Source organism: Leuciscus leuciscus (genome assembly GCF_965113295.1).
Source record: "Leuciscus leuciscus genome assembly, chromosome: 7".
Taxonomy (NCBI): domain Eukaryota; kingdom Metazoa; phylum Chordata; class Actinopteri; order Cypriniformes; family Leuciscidae; genus Leuciscus; species Leuciscus leuciscus.
The window spans coordinates 1,754,059-1,769,154 of NC_138731.1; the positions used below are offsets into that span (position 1 = coordinate 1,754,059).

General features: G+C 40.8%; 1 protein-coding gene across 4 annotated transcripts in view; it reads right to left on the reverse strand.

Moving 5' to 3' along the window:
• The window catches only part of LOC309502182 (stonustoxin subunit beta-like), a 65,304-nt gene that overhangs the window by 25,072 nt on the left and 25,136 nt on the right, over positions 1–15,096 (reverse strand). For 3 of the 4 annotated variants that reach the window (XM_082174455.1, XM_082174456.1, XM_082174454.1), the window contains exons 3-5: positions 4,347–4,459; positions 4,147–4,243; positions 1,175–1,267 (exon numbers count right to left, since the gene is read on the reverse strand). In XM_082174455.1, coding sequence (XP_082030581.1) covers positions 1,175–1,267; positions 4,147–4,243; positions 4,347–4,436 — 280 coding nt within the window. In that variant the 5' untranslated portion in view covers positions 4,437–4,459. Of the gene's footprint in view, positions 1–1,174; positions 1,268–4,146; positions 4,244–4,346; positions 4,460–8,842; positions 8,974–15,096 lie in introns of those variants that run through there. The other variant, XM_082174453.1, reaches the window with a different exon arrangement.

Genomic DNA, 15,096 nt, shown 5'->3' on the forward strand with positions numbered 1-15,096 from the left:
GAACAGCTGTGTCCTCATCAGAGCTCATGCAGCCGCTCTTGAGAAGCTGCGCTGGCTGAGTTCTCCGAGTCCGGCTACTCTCGAATCGCTCTCGCGGTACTTTGATGGCATACGTCACAGTCACGTGGCGTCGGCGCTGTATCAAGTTAGACAAAATTTCTAACCGGCATGCACTGCTTCAAGTCAGCCGCCGATCGGTCTGCGCAGAGCTGCATGAAGTCGAACAAGCCTTCAGTGTCAGTGTGAGAGTGGGAGTGGCCAGCTGTGCTCACTCAGTGTGCAGTGTGTGCTTCTTTTACCAATATATATACTGTATATATATATATAGATATATATATATAGATATATTAACGATATCTTTTGCATTTCTAATCCAAACAACGTCAAACTTGGCACTGCACTTACTCGTGCCCGTAGCAAGACACCTGTCAAGTTTGAAACCCATCGGACTAATGGTTCGAGAGATATGCAAATAACACACACACACAGACAGAAAGACGTTCCCGTAATTTATAGATGGATATAATATACAGAAGTAAACAGCATAGGTGACTTACAGATTCAGTTAACATCCACAAATGAATAAGCGCGATGATTCAGGGAGCAGGCTACACAGTGAACTCCAAAAAAATGCTACGCTTGAGCAAACAGTTTGTGAATAAGTTACTACAAATGATGGCCGTGAATAAAATATACTATTTAGAAGTAAACAGTGTAGCTGACAGAGTGTTTATGTCAGAATGTTTATTTTTAAACCACAACCTTCTAAGTGCTTCTATTACCGATATATTTGACCATATCTTTTGCATTTCTAATCCAAACAACGTCAAACTTGGCACTGCACTTTCTCGTGCCCGTAGCAAGACACCTGTCAAGTTTGAAATCCATCGGACTAACGGTTCGAGAGATATGCGAATAACACACACAGACACACACAGACACATACACACACACACACACACACACACACACACACAGACTTACTGACAGACAGACAAACAGACGTTGCTGTAATTTATAGATAGATGTACGAGGAAGTGATGTACTGTTGAAGAAACATGCAGGTTTTATAGTGTTTTTAAACAAGGATTGGTAATTAGTGATGCAATATTTGATGAAGAGGGGAAATGTTTTATTTATTTATTTATTTATATATTTTAGGTTTGTAAAGCACCTGGAATGAAGGTATCCTTGCGGCAGTCATACAGCATACCAGGAAACAGAGGTCTTCCTAGAGCTGCCACTTCAATGGGCTGTGATGCCAGGGCTGCAGTAGATAAATAAAAGGTATAATTTATACTTAGAATATTTATCATATATTAACAAAATTATATCTGATGGTAATACCAGCAGCCATATCACCCTGTAGCCCAAGACTGGTTGCCCACTGAAGCTAAGCAGGGCTGAGCCTGGTTAGTACCTGGATGGGAGACCTCCTGGGAAAAACCAGGTTGCTGCTGGAAGAGGTGTTAGTGAGGCCAGCAGGGGGTGCTCACCCTGTGGTCTGTGTGGGTCCTAACACCCCAGTATAGTGACGGGGACACTATACTGCCAAAAGAGCACCGTCCTTTGGATGAGACGTTAAACCGAGGTCCTGACTCTCTGTGGTCATTAAAAAATCCCAGGATGTCCTTCGAAAAAGAGTAGGGGTGTAACCCCGGCATCCTGGCCAAATTTGCCCCTTGGCCTCTGTCGATCATGGCCTCCTAATCATCCCCATATACTGATTGGCTTCATCACTGTCTCCTCTCCACCAGTAAGCTGGTGTGTGGTGAGTGTTCTGGCGCAATATGGCTGCCGTCGCATTCCCCCCTTCTATGTAAAGTGCTTTGAGGTCTCAGAAAAAGCGCTATATAAATGTAACGAATTATTATAATGAATACTGTTCAATGAAAACTCTTTACCCGCCAGCATTTCTGAAAAAAGTTGCTAGCTACTGCCAGCATTTTTGATCATTTTCACAAAATTTCCATGACCCCCCAGAATATGTTGTTGTGTGAATATCTCAAACATGCAATTTTTTAAATAAAGAGCACACCCTCTGCTTTAAAAAACAAAAAGGTTTTATTCTAGCTTTATGCATTTCCCTTTTAAGTAAAAAAAAAAAGCAACCATTTGAGCAAAAAGCTGAAAAAAAATCACATTTTTGTCAAAGACTACATCTAGATCTAATTCAGAACGATGATCAAAACATAGATGGATGGAGTAGATTGAGTCAACACCCTCAAAGCTTGCACAGTCCTATAGTTTGTCCTGGGTCGACTTTTCATTCTGTAACATTAGGCAGTTTGATTAATGTGATGTTTAATGTTGATGAATGAATGTTTCTGCTTCTTTTTCACCTGTGTTTTGATCAGGTGATTTGGTACTCTTTCAGAAGATGCGTAATAGTGTCCCCTACCGTAAAACAGTGAAAACACGAAATGCCGGAAATTTCCATCAATGGCGGGAAAGTGTTTTGTCACAAATTATGCAAATTTCCATCAATGGCAGGGAAAGAGTTCATACTGAAGAAATCCATTTTAAAATAAAGATGCAAGCAGCAATATGGGGTCAAGCAAGCACTGAAGCCATAGCAAGCACATGGCATGGCAAAGAAAATGGTCATAGGAAATACAGAATTAAACTTTCGACCTTCAGGTCAGTATAATTATATCATATAAAATGTTTCATTTGCATGTACACATTTAAAAGACACTTTTATCCAAAGCAACTTACAATAGAGTCTCTTACATCAATCACCAGAGCGAGCTGTGCTTGCACCTCCTATTCAGGCAGGCACAGCAGTTCCTGCTTTTGGCAGAAACCAAACTGCTCTTCCAGAGGGCAATTTACTTTCTGGCTGAAGATTTGGAAACTTTGGGACTTGTCCCTGAAAGGTAACAGCTCATAGATTCTGATCTCTCAACTGAGGATGTTGAGACACTTTTGACTTCCAGAGCTCCCACCACAAGAAAATTGTATGACCTAAAATTGCAGAGTTCCTTTGTAGGATCTTTCTGTGGTCCTGGAAAGTTTTGTTTGAGCATTTGAGCCCTTAGAGTCAGCCTCAGAGAGGCTTCTCACTTTTAAGGTGGCTCTACTATTTGCATTGACATTGCTCAAAAGAGTAGGAGATCTGCAGGCCCTGTCAGTAGACTTTGCCCCAGGTATGATCAGAGCTATTTTGCACACCTCCTGTAACCAGCCACCCGGTCGTACTTCCCTTCGCCGCATTAATTGCCATAGCAATAGAGAGGCTGCATCTACTATAACCAATCCAGGCTCTTAGGATTTATGTCGGGCCAGTGGCATACATTCTCCCAGTTTTTTGCAAGTGTGGATATCTGCAGGTTGGAGTAATGAGCATGACGAAAGGTTGGGGCATGCCGAATGGTAGGTGCACAAAGAAGGGTCTTTATTATTGGTCGCGAAAGCTGTCGACCAAGGTGTGCGGCAGGGTTAGTTTCTGTTGTAGCAATTCACACCTCCAAAACACACCTCCTTTCTGCACGCCCATTGCTCCAACCTGCAGCTACCCCTGTCTTGTTTTCTGGTCTGCTTTAGTAACACAGTCACCAAGCAGTGCCTTTCCCATTAGATTATAGATGCTATCGCTCTGTCCTATGAGGCTCTCATTATGGCTTTGCCTCTGGAAATCCACAAGGAGTGTAGCATCTTCTATAGCTCTATCTAGGGGTGAGCCCTTACATAAGGTTTGTGCTGCAGCCGGCTGGCCCTCTCCACACACATTACTCAGGATTTACAGTCTGGATATGGGCTCAACCCCAGGGTCACAGGTCCTTCAGGGTTTACCAAGTCATGTTTGCATTCAACAGTTGTCTGTGCCAGTATTACACAGCCTTGTTGAGCAGACAATCTTCCTCAGTGTGGCAGCGTTGGTAATGACATTCCCATAGTGTCAATGCCATGACAGCGTTGAGTTCCGAAAGGGAACGTTTCTGGTTGCGCATGTAACTTGGTTCCCTGAAAGGGGAACTAGATGCTGTCATGGTGTTGACACTATGGAAATGTCATTACCAACCCCTCTTAAGGAACCAGGTTATATACGTAACCTGAGACAATTTTTCCTTCAAATGATATTGAATCTGTCCAGTGATATTTTTGATAGCACATTCACATTTTGTAACAACATTTCAATCTTACCTGAATGTTTTGTGTTTCCTTCGTATGCTAAGAAATGAAGTCCTCTGGTGTCTTTATTTAAAATCTGAAGTTCATCAGGTTTGGGTTGTAACACTTCCTATTTTTGAAGGAATGGTTCATACATTTTTTATATATTTTTTTTATAAAAATAAAACTTCCACAAAGGTTTTTTATCCTTAATCTCATGAAATACATCTTACCTGTGCATTCACCACAGCTAGGGTCGCCAACCATAGATATGCACAGTAGATGCAGCTCGGCTGATTCAGGTATGTCAAACGTGCCGCCATCTTGGAATCGTCAACAAGGAGACCTGTTTGAATGTCAATGTGAAGGAGATGCCTATCACGACCTTGTCTTGTTTAGTTTCATTATCATATTCTGCTTAGTTTTCCCTGTCACCATTTGTTCTCGTTCTTTGTTTGTTGTTTCTTAAGTGTTCCTTTCTAATTATTTATAGTTATAGGCTGCCTGCATTTTTCTTATAAAATAAAGGTAAAATTATTATTATTATTTTAATGACTATATTATATTTATTCTTAAATACTGTAATTTTATAATAATGAAATAGTGCAACCCTACAAGTAGGCACGATGTCAATGTTAAATCGCAATTTTACCCAGAATTTAACCAGATTTCCCCCCTAAACTGTGCAGCCCTAGTTGCTCCTGATTTCAGCATGTTCACAGTTGTTATTGTTTTTTTACAGGGACCAGATGCCACTGATGAGTCCTGCTGACTCCTCATAACCTTCTCTGATCAAGTCAAGTCAACCTTTATTTTTATAGCATATTTAAAAACAACAGAAGTTGACCCAAAGTGCTTTACAAATCAAGCAAGAATATTTTTTTATTTTTATTTTTTAAATACAACATCATACATTATATCAGCTTCAAAAACCCATTTCATGATCTATTCAAAGCCAAAGAAAACAGATATGTTTTTAAAGAAGACTTAAAAATGGCTAGTGATGAAGATGACCTCACATGGAAAGGAAGACTATTCCATAATTTCGGACCCTTCACCGAAAAGGCACGGTCACCCTTAGATTTATAACAGCAACGAGGAACCGTCAATAGCAATTGGTCAGAAGACCTAAGTGCTCTAGTTGGAGAGTAAGGCTGGGCATACACTGTACTATTTTCGTCCGATTTTGAGCCGAAATCTGACTCGTGCGACTCTTTTTCGGGTCGGGACGATTTTCAGCTTTGTCGTGCGTAGTTTATCGCGCAGTGTTCGTGCCGTGTACAGGGGGAAACGAGAGGCTATAAACCTCTCCCGACCGGCAATCGGATGGTCGGATGAATTTCTGGCATGTCAGAAATTTTGGTCACTCCTCGTGACTATATCGCACAGTTGAAGCAGAGCTACGAACCGATTGCCCTAAACTCAGTGTTTTTTCCCTCACTGCGCCTGCGCCAAAACAGACGTGTCACCATTTCATCTTTAATGTAGCAAGAAAGAAAACGAAAAGAGGGAGATCTTTAAGTTCTGTAGATATCAAACTAGCTACAAATTACTGTTGCTTACCTCCAGTTCGTGTTGCAAAATGGATAAACCATATTAGCCACATCTTTTAAGCCACCTGTGATGTAGCTACACCCTGCCTCTTTTATTAACTTGTTAAACAATGTTCATGTTACACAAGCTGTTTTTGAAATAAAGCTGTTTTTAATTTTCGTTGGTGACTGATTATTGCAGTGTTCGGAAATATTATAGACTGTTAATAATTTTTATTATAGGCCTGTTATTCAAAGTAATCGACTTAAATGTTTTTAGACAATTTTCAGTGAGGAGTAAGCTTCTATGTAATCTTGTATTATCCTCGCAGCTGTCGGTTATGCGGTGATGCGCTATGAAATTATTGCGTGGCAAATTAATTATAATAGCCTATCAATTTTATAATAAAAGTGCGCCTTCCCTAATAATAATAATACAATAATACTAATAATAATTGAATACATAAATTGGAAATGCTAAATCCTCTTGATATTGACAGCTGATGCTTGTTTTGACAATATCTCTGGATACACGATATCATGGTCTATTGGTGCAACCCGGCATGGGGGTTTATCGCACATATTCCACACGTATAGTGTGAGCAGTCAAGTCACAGCTCGATGATCGGACCGTATAGTGTGAGCACATAAAACGTGAGCTTTGGCTTTGGCTTTACATCTACTTGTTCAGTTCAAATCGCGCAGAATTCGCACAGTGTATGCCTGCCTTAAGGGTGTAAAAGGTCACTAATATATTTGGGTGCAAGACCAAAGAGTGCCTTGTAAACAAAAGTCAAAATTTTTAAATCCACCCTGAACTTCACCGGGAGCCAGTGTAGAGATACCAAAACTGGGGAAATATGATCCCATTTTCTTAATCCTGGATGCCCCCCATACATTCTAAACGATTTAAAAGACTATCATGGTCGATTGTATCGAACGCAGCACTGAGATCTAACAAAACTAGGACAACAGGCGAACCTGAGTCCATGGAGAGTAGAATATCATTTGTGAGCTTCAATAATGCAGATTCAGTGCTGTGCAACACATCTGAAACCAGACAGAAATGTATCCAAAATGTTAAATGTATTTAGATAGGAGTAGAGCTGGGAATAAACAACTCTCTCCAAAATCTTTGACATGAAAGGCAGTTTGGAGATTGTTCTGTAGTTGTCATGTATTGCCGGATCCAGAAAAGGTTTGTTTAACAAGGGATGTAATATCACATGTTTAAAACTGCTAGGAACAGCTCCACTCGCTAATGAGCTGTTAATTATAGCTGTCACACTGACACCGAAAGTCATAAAAACTTCTTTAAAAAGATGTGTGGAAAGAGAATCCAGCTTTTAGCTAATACACTTCAACTTGGAGACTACATCTGCTGATTGTTCCGATGTAACTAGTTCAAAATCAGTCAAGAGAGCTGGATAATGGAGTAATTTGTGATCGTCATCACTATCCCGCGTTCTCATTGGTTTACGCTCTGTTGTTATGTATCGTCATCACTGTCCCGCATTCTCATTGGTTTACACTTTGTTGTTATGTGTCATCAGCACTGTCCCGCGTTCTCATTGGTTTACCCTCTGTTGTTATGTACTGTATCGTCATCACTGTCCCGCGTTCTCATTGGTTTACGCTCTGTTGTTATGGATCATCATCACTGTCCCGTGTTCTTATTGGTTTACGCTCTGTTGCTATGGATCGTCATCACTGTTCCGCGTTCTCATTGGTTTACGCTCTGTTGTAATGTACTGTATCGTCATCACTGTTCCGCGTTCTCATTGGTTTACGCTCTGTTGTTATGGATCGTCATCACTGTTCCGCGTTCTCATTGGTTTACGCTCTGTTGTTATGGATCGTCATCACTGTTCCGCGTTCTCATTGGTTTACGCTCTGTTGTTATGGATCGTCATCACTGTCCCGCGTTCTCATTGGTTTACGCTCTGTCATTATGTATTGTCATCACTGTCCCGCGTTCTCATTGGTTTAGGCTCTGTTGTTATGTATCATCATCACTGTCCCGTGTTATCATTACGGCTGTCACTTTTGAGAAAAATCAAATTCGAACGGATATCAAATATCAAGCAATGTATTCAAATATATTTGAATATCTACAAAAACAAAATACAAAAAAACACCGTAACGGAGATTCAATCACAATTTATTAAAGGGATACTCCACTTTTTTTGGAAATAGGCTCATTTTACAACTCCCCCAGAGTTAAACAGTTTTGAGTTTTACAGTTTTCGAATACATTCAGCCGATCTCCGGGTCTGGCCACTTTTAGCATAGCTTAGCATAGATCATTGAATCGGACAGGACCATTAGCATCTCTCTCAAAAAAATGACCAAAGAGTTTCGATATTTTTCCTATTTAAAACTTGACTCTTCTGTAGTTACATCGTGTACTAAGATCGACGGAAAAGCAGGCGTAATGATATGACGCAGCGCCTGAAAATAGTCCCCAGCTCGGTCGACTATAGGGTCGACTATTTAAATTTTTATATCAGCTATGCATTCCGTTAATTTAGTGAATTGGTAAGTTTCGTCAGGGCGTGAAGAAATATAGAGCTGAGTATCATCAGCATAACAGTGAAAACTAATGCCATGATTCCTAATGATATCTCCCAAGGGTAGCATGTACAGAGTGAACAGCAACGGTCCTAGTACTGAGCCTTGTGGTACGCCATACTGAACTTGTGATCGATGAGACATCTCTTCATTTACTGCTACAAACTGATAACGGTCAGATAAGTATGATTTAAAACATGCTAGTGCAATTCCACTAATGCCAACATAATGTTCGAGTCTATTTAAAAGAATGTTGTGGTCAATAGTGTCAAATGCAGCACTAAGATCCAATAACACTAATAGAGAGATCCAACCATGATCAGATGATAAGAGCAAATCATTTATAATGGTTTATTTTTTTTATTTTTTTAACAGTTTTTTTAACAGTAATATAAAAGGTAAAAGATAATATAATAGTTAAATACAACTTTGCACTTTCTAGTCTCTCCAGTTTCAACTTCATGGTTTCACAGTTTCTAATGTCTATCCTCTGAAAACTTGCATTAACTTTTCCTTTCAGTGAACATGTAGATTGATTTGCTGAGCATTGTATTAACCTTCTCTCAACCTTTACTCCAACACACACTGACACTGCCCGTTGATATTGTTTTAAAATCACATCTTACCTGGAGTCTCTGTTCCTGATATGGTAAGAAGTCTGAGGCTGTAGTTATAGTTAAAGTTCTGCTACTGAGGAAATGTCTCATGAAAAAGTGCGTTGTCAGAAAAGAAAAAAAAAAGTGTTCTCAGAAATGTTGAGAAAGGTTGGAGGGGGAGGGGGAGGGAGGGAAGGGAGGGGGAGGGGGGGGGGGGCACAGTGGACATTGCCCCTTTGACCTTGAAATGCTTTCTGGCAGTATACAATCATTTTTGGCAGTATACTGTGTTTGTGTGGCTACAGTGCCAGGGCTGAATTTTTGTCCCAGTCCGCCCCTGCATATAGGCCTACAATATACATTATATTCTGTATCAGATTATATTATCTTATCACCCACCTGGATTTAATAAATAAGCAAACATAGCAGACAATATAATCAGGCAGATTAAATTACTGTAAATTTCTTGGTCATTCGGCCAAATAAAATCCAATATACATATGTTTTATGTCATTGTAAAGCCTATTTTTTTTTTTTGCTGCTTGCAACAAGTCCAAGCACATTGCTGTATTCGCCTGGTTTCTGGGTTTCACTCTTGTACCGATCGATCTCTCTCTGGCCAGAGTCAAGCCAAAATCACAATTGTCATGCGAACATGTATGTCGAAATGGAAGGCACCAATCTTCTTGGGAGAGTGGGCCGGATGTGTCGATACCTGATTCTCTTGGATCAGACGCTGGGTCACAACTTTGAGTTTTCCAGAGAGCCCCTCGAAGTCTCAGTGAGCATTTTTCAAATATGTGTGAACATATGCTAGGTTGTGAGAGTTGCGCACCTGAACGGTCTGTCCCGCGAGAGATTGCGTCCGGCGTTCCAAAGCCGCACTCTGAAAACGTATTCCATACAAAACAATTAGGCTCATCACGATCGCATTGAGACGGTTGCTGATTACCAATGGGTAATTTCCCTGCTTGTGCTGTGACATAAGGGTGAGAAATGTACGAAATTTTACACAAATATGAACATCTTATGCACTAAGGCTCATATTTGACTGCTCTTGTAATTTTTTTTTGCTCTTTCACTATTTTGTGGTTTCTATGTGTACGAATGGGTCATTTGGCAGTTTTCACTGTGACACAAGGGTGAGCAATGTGCGGAATTTCAAAAATCTCACAAATATGAACATTTATCAGGCCCAGCTCCGTTCCACAGAACCCCTTTTTCCTCGGCCCACATCCCGCAAAGAATGACGACCCTGTAGTGGCCTAAAGACAAGGGCCACACACTGGCCATAGCTGGCCCAAGTCTCAGCCAGTTAATGACCCACAACACACCCCTGCACAGAATAGGTTTTATTCTTGGTACCTATTCTCAGCCTTAAGTAAACCCAAACAGAGCCACACCTGAGCCTTATCTAGCCCAGTCCCAAAACAGAATTGTTATCTATACTTCTACTACTTTTCCTCTCTGGTGGTATATCCATTCTTTGAAGGCACACATTTCTCATTTAAACACACTTTACCTGAAACATAGCATCAATGAGCATTTTATATCAAACAAATCAAGACAGAAGTGGGTGAAAGTGAAAAGTGAAAGTGAGGTTTTTTCCTAAAACGTTCGATTTTGACATCTTAATTTCAAAAGGCTATATCTTAAAAGTGATAAAAGATAGAGACTTTCTGTAAATTAGAGAAATATTAAGGATGACCCAAAGTTTATGTAGGGATTACATTTTCCCATCTAATTTGCATATTATGACGTCATATGGTGGCGGTCATCTTGGATTATAGAATTTTTATGGTTTTTGTTGATGTTTATTTGGTTGTTTTTTTGTTTTTTAGCTGACAAAGACGCACACATCACAAGGACATGAACACACAAAAAAGAACACATATTGTACACTACTAAATGGTCAGGGAAATAGATAGTAAATCAACAGTGTAATAAATGGCAGACAAAAACAATTGTTGCAGGGCTTTTGCTGTAGAGATAATGACTCCCTATTCATCCAGGTGACATTTCTTGTAGTGTTTCATGGTGTGGTCTTGCGATAGACTATGCATAATAGCCCCTCTGCCCCGTGTCACATCGCCTCTTCTCCTGCTACGAGCAGCAGCGCGGGCGCGGCCAGATCTGCCTCGCGCGCGCGCCGAGTGTGCACAGCTCGGACTACTGTCATTGTCATTGCGACTCCCCACCCTGCCTCCACGTTGCCCCCTAACTGTCCTATGAATACTTCGACCTCGTCTAACATACCCAGTGGCATTAGACAAAGTCTCCACCACAATACTGTCGCCGCGATTGCGGAGAGGCACACGGTCACCATGGCTAGCGTGGTAAAAATCTCCCGCGGCCGCCTCGTTCCCCACAACACTAACGCGCCTGCTAACGTCGCGATGAACACTCCGACCCCGGGAAACATTGTTCCCACCACTGACATTGGGCAAAGGACCATCTAACGTTATATTGGGCAAAGGATTCACCGTTTGTGCTTGGTGTAGGGCTATACTTTCACTTTCAGAATCACCGTCATTTTCTGAAGGCAGATAACGTTATTCCCCTTCAGAATCAGGGTCCGCGAATAGAAGACCCAACACTTCATTGCGGGTAAGCTTTATTGATGCCATTAGATAATAATAATAATAATAATCTAATGCAAATACTCGCTGACGTTGACAATATTGCTCTGATAAAATGGCTCACTCGCACACTAGCTCCGCTTTTGTTCGCACTGATTCAATGCGCTCTAGCTTGAATATTTTGTATAGAAGCATGACTTTTTTTTGAGTCGGGGATGAAGTATGACATGTCTGCCAACTAGTGGAGGGGAGGTCGAACGAAATTTGACACCCTATTTGACTAAATCGGCCGTTTTATTCAGTGCCGCATCTTGTCGAGTAAACTCGACCGTGGCGCCCAGAGGGTTAAAACACACATATATAAAAAAGAAATTACCAATAGCAGATGAAGGCATGACTACACACTCGTAGACATACACCCTCACACAACTGTATAGTGAGATCAGTATAGGGAGAAAAATAAGTTATTACTTCAATAAACATAATACCCTTAACTAAAAGCTAAGTTAAAAAGCTAAGTTTTCAACTGAGACTTTAAAATCTCTATTGTTGAAGCTTGCCTTCTTTGCTGCTTTTTAGACTGCCCCCTACAGGTCTTAAATATTCCTATTCAGCTATTTTCTTCTGGCCCAGTTCCGATCTGTACCAATACTAAAACTATTCAGGGGTGCGTTTCCCGTACAACTATATAGCTCGCTGCTTAACTACCATAGTACGATGCATCTTTGGAGAAATCAACTAGCTAGTCTCCCGACTACTGTTTCCCGAAACCGTATGTCGCAAAGTATCGTTCAACCACGTTGGTTTATGACGTCTCGCACGTGGTGGACTAATAACTTATTTTAATTAATCTGTTTGAGATCGAATTAACGCTAGATTTTGTCATATAAGTTTACAGACATGGCATCTGAAGACCATTTCTAATTTTTCTCAGTTATTTTGCTTTATTACCAGACTCAATATTTGGCTCGTTCTTACATAGTAGAGCACGTTCGCACATGCGCAGTCTTCAAAAACGGTGCTTTAAATCTCTTGACAAACTAAAAGACGTAAATTACATTTGTATGTATTCTAAATAAATAACACAGGTTGTACTGAATGTCAGCTTGCTCATTTTGCTAAGGATAAGGATTTATTCAGTCTACATCTCATGTAAACTAGAAACTATGCTTCTAACCACAGCTCAAGAGCTGTCGTTCCAACCACACAAGTTTGCGATGCTGTTTGCGAACGTTCGTTGGAACGATGGTTTGGGGAAACTCCAAATCGTTGAACTATGCTGATAACGACGGAACTTGCGACCATAGTTGGCTAATGATGCTTTCGGGAAACGCACCCCAGGCCCAGTGCAGGGCCAGTTATGGGTCATTAATTGGCTGAGAATCGAGCCAGTTATAGTCCATGTGTGGTCCTATTCTTAAATCCAGATCTGGAACACTACAGGGCTGTCATGCGTTATGTGGGCCGAGGAAAAAGGGGTTCTGTGAAACTGAAACTGCCAGATAAAATTTCCAATGTGGGAAAGTGCATTTATATGGCCCATGGTCACAAGCCTGATTTGGGCCACATAATCAATGGACTGATCTTGGCCACACTTCTCCCACCAACATTCAGGCCTCAGATGTTTTGCCGTGATCATGCTGTGCCATCATTGCCACACATGACCCAGCTCTGGCTGACAGGAGACATGCCATTGCCGACCGGAGGCCAGCAGTGCCAGTCTGAGGACACATTCGGGCCAAGACTGCTTGTTATGTGCGAAGCGCACGTCCTGATTTTGTCGCGTGGGAGCTGTCCTGAGACCAATATCTTTATGATGACCCTGGGACAACATCTGCCTCAGCCAATCAACCTTTATGATGTCATCACCGTGTGCTCCCCGTCGAGTCCGCCAAAAAAACACGTCTACCAACAAGCGCACAACTTAAAGGTAAGACCAACGACTTTTTACATTCTCCTATTAATTAACATCAGTCTTCTACTACGGCTGATGATGTTTAAATTCATTGTGCATTTGCGTCTGTCATGATTCCTGTCTTGTGTTCTCCTTGTCTTGTGTGGACTTTTGTTATTTCCTGTTCTGTGCCATGTTTTGTAGGACTTCCTTTGTAGTTTTTCTTGTTTATTAGTCTCCCCAGGTGTTTCTGATTAGCCACGCCCCCTTGTTATCTTGTTTAGCTTGTTTGCCTGTGTATTTAAACCTCTGTGCTTCAGTTGCTGTTTGTTGGTTGTTGTAGCTTGTAGCTGTTTGCTGTTAGCTGTTAACTTTTCCTTGTTCCTGTCCTGAGTTCCATGTTCTGTTGTTTGCCCTGGACTACCTGTTTGTTTCATTAAGTAGTGCTTGCATGTAGTGATGGCCAAATGAAGCGTTTCGAAGCATTATTGCTTTCTGATACAATTGTGTCGAAAATGGTTCATTACTCGAAGCTTCATTCATATAAAAATTGCAGCACCATCTCCTGGTGAAGTAAATGTAATGCAACAACCATAAAATGCAAGTAGGCTTATATGTTAACGCCCCGTTTATTACGTGTTTACCGAGGCGATCAAAGCTGAAACAGTGTTAGTGCTGTGAAACTCATTTATGTAGGTGAATTTTACAGATACTGATGAATTTCATGTGTTCACCTTGATAATAAAACATTAAGCATGATGTGTGTGTGTAATTATTTCTTTAGACAAGGACAGAAGATCAGACCAGCTTAAAAAAAAGTTGGAAACCATCACAGAAATACTAATGGTTTCTATTAAAATACCAATAGGAACCATTGGCTTTTACCATTTAAACCACTACAGAATTCTTTTTTGGATTTAATGCCCCCACCAATAGAACCCAACACATATCAGTAGAGACCCACAGAGACCACTATAATTCCCATTACAACCAATAAAATTCTCATGAAAACCATTAAATCCAATAGAATTTCTAATGGTTTCTATAGTTTTTTTTTTTAGCAGGGCAGTATCATGTGTGAAAGCTTTATCTTGTTTAGCTGTGGGAAGCAGAACTCTTAACTTGTTAACTGGTGGGACTGATATTTTTGTATGTTGAAAAGGATGTGCTTGTGTAACTGGTTGTACTTGTATAATGTAGCAGAGGGTTTTTGAAGTTTCTGTCTTTGATGCATATTTTTATGCAACAATGATCATATGTTCTCTAATTAATAATAAAAAAAATGTGGCAGAGGGTGTGCTTTGGGTACATGCAGAAGGCTTAGACAAAGTGTTCATTAAATGGTATGGTTTTTATTCAGAAATATTATTTTCTTTGTCTTTGGTGAAAGGTGATATCTTTTTTTTTTAAACAATTTCACCAGCTTTAGAGACACCGACTACTGCAACCCACAGTGTTGCCATGGTTTGGCTTCACTTTTATAAGAAATACAGCCGCCAGGTTTCAAACCTGTCAACACTGGATTGGGCTGTCAAAGCAGTCAGGTGGTTCACTACAGGAGTGAACCAGTGTGTTTGCTTCAGAAGTCATTTTCACGTGACTAGTGACGTAATGATACAAGCTCCGAAGCAGTGGTTCATTGCAAGGACCGTTCGAAGGAAGCTTCGGAGCGTCGGTGTCAGACGTAACATCACTACTTGCATGTGGATTCTCTCTCTGCTTCGTCCTTGCCTCATCATTACAGAACGACCGTCCAAAGATGAATCCAGCAGCACAGATCATGTGTCTCCGTCAGGGAGACCGGCCCATAG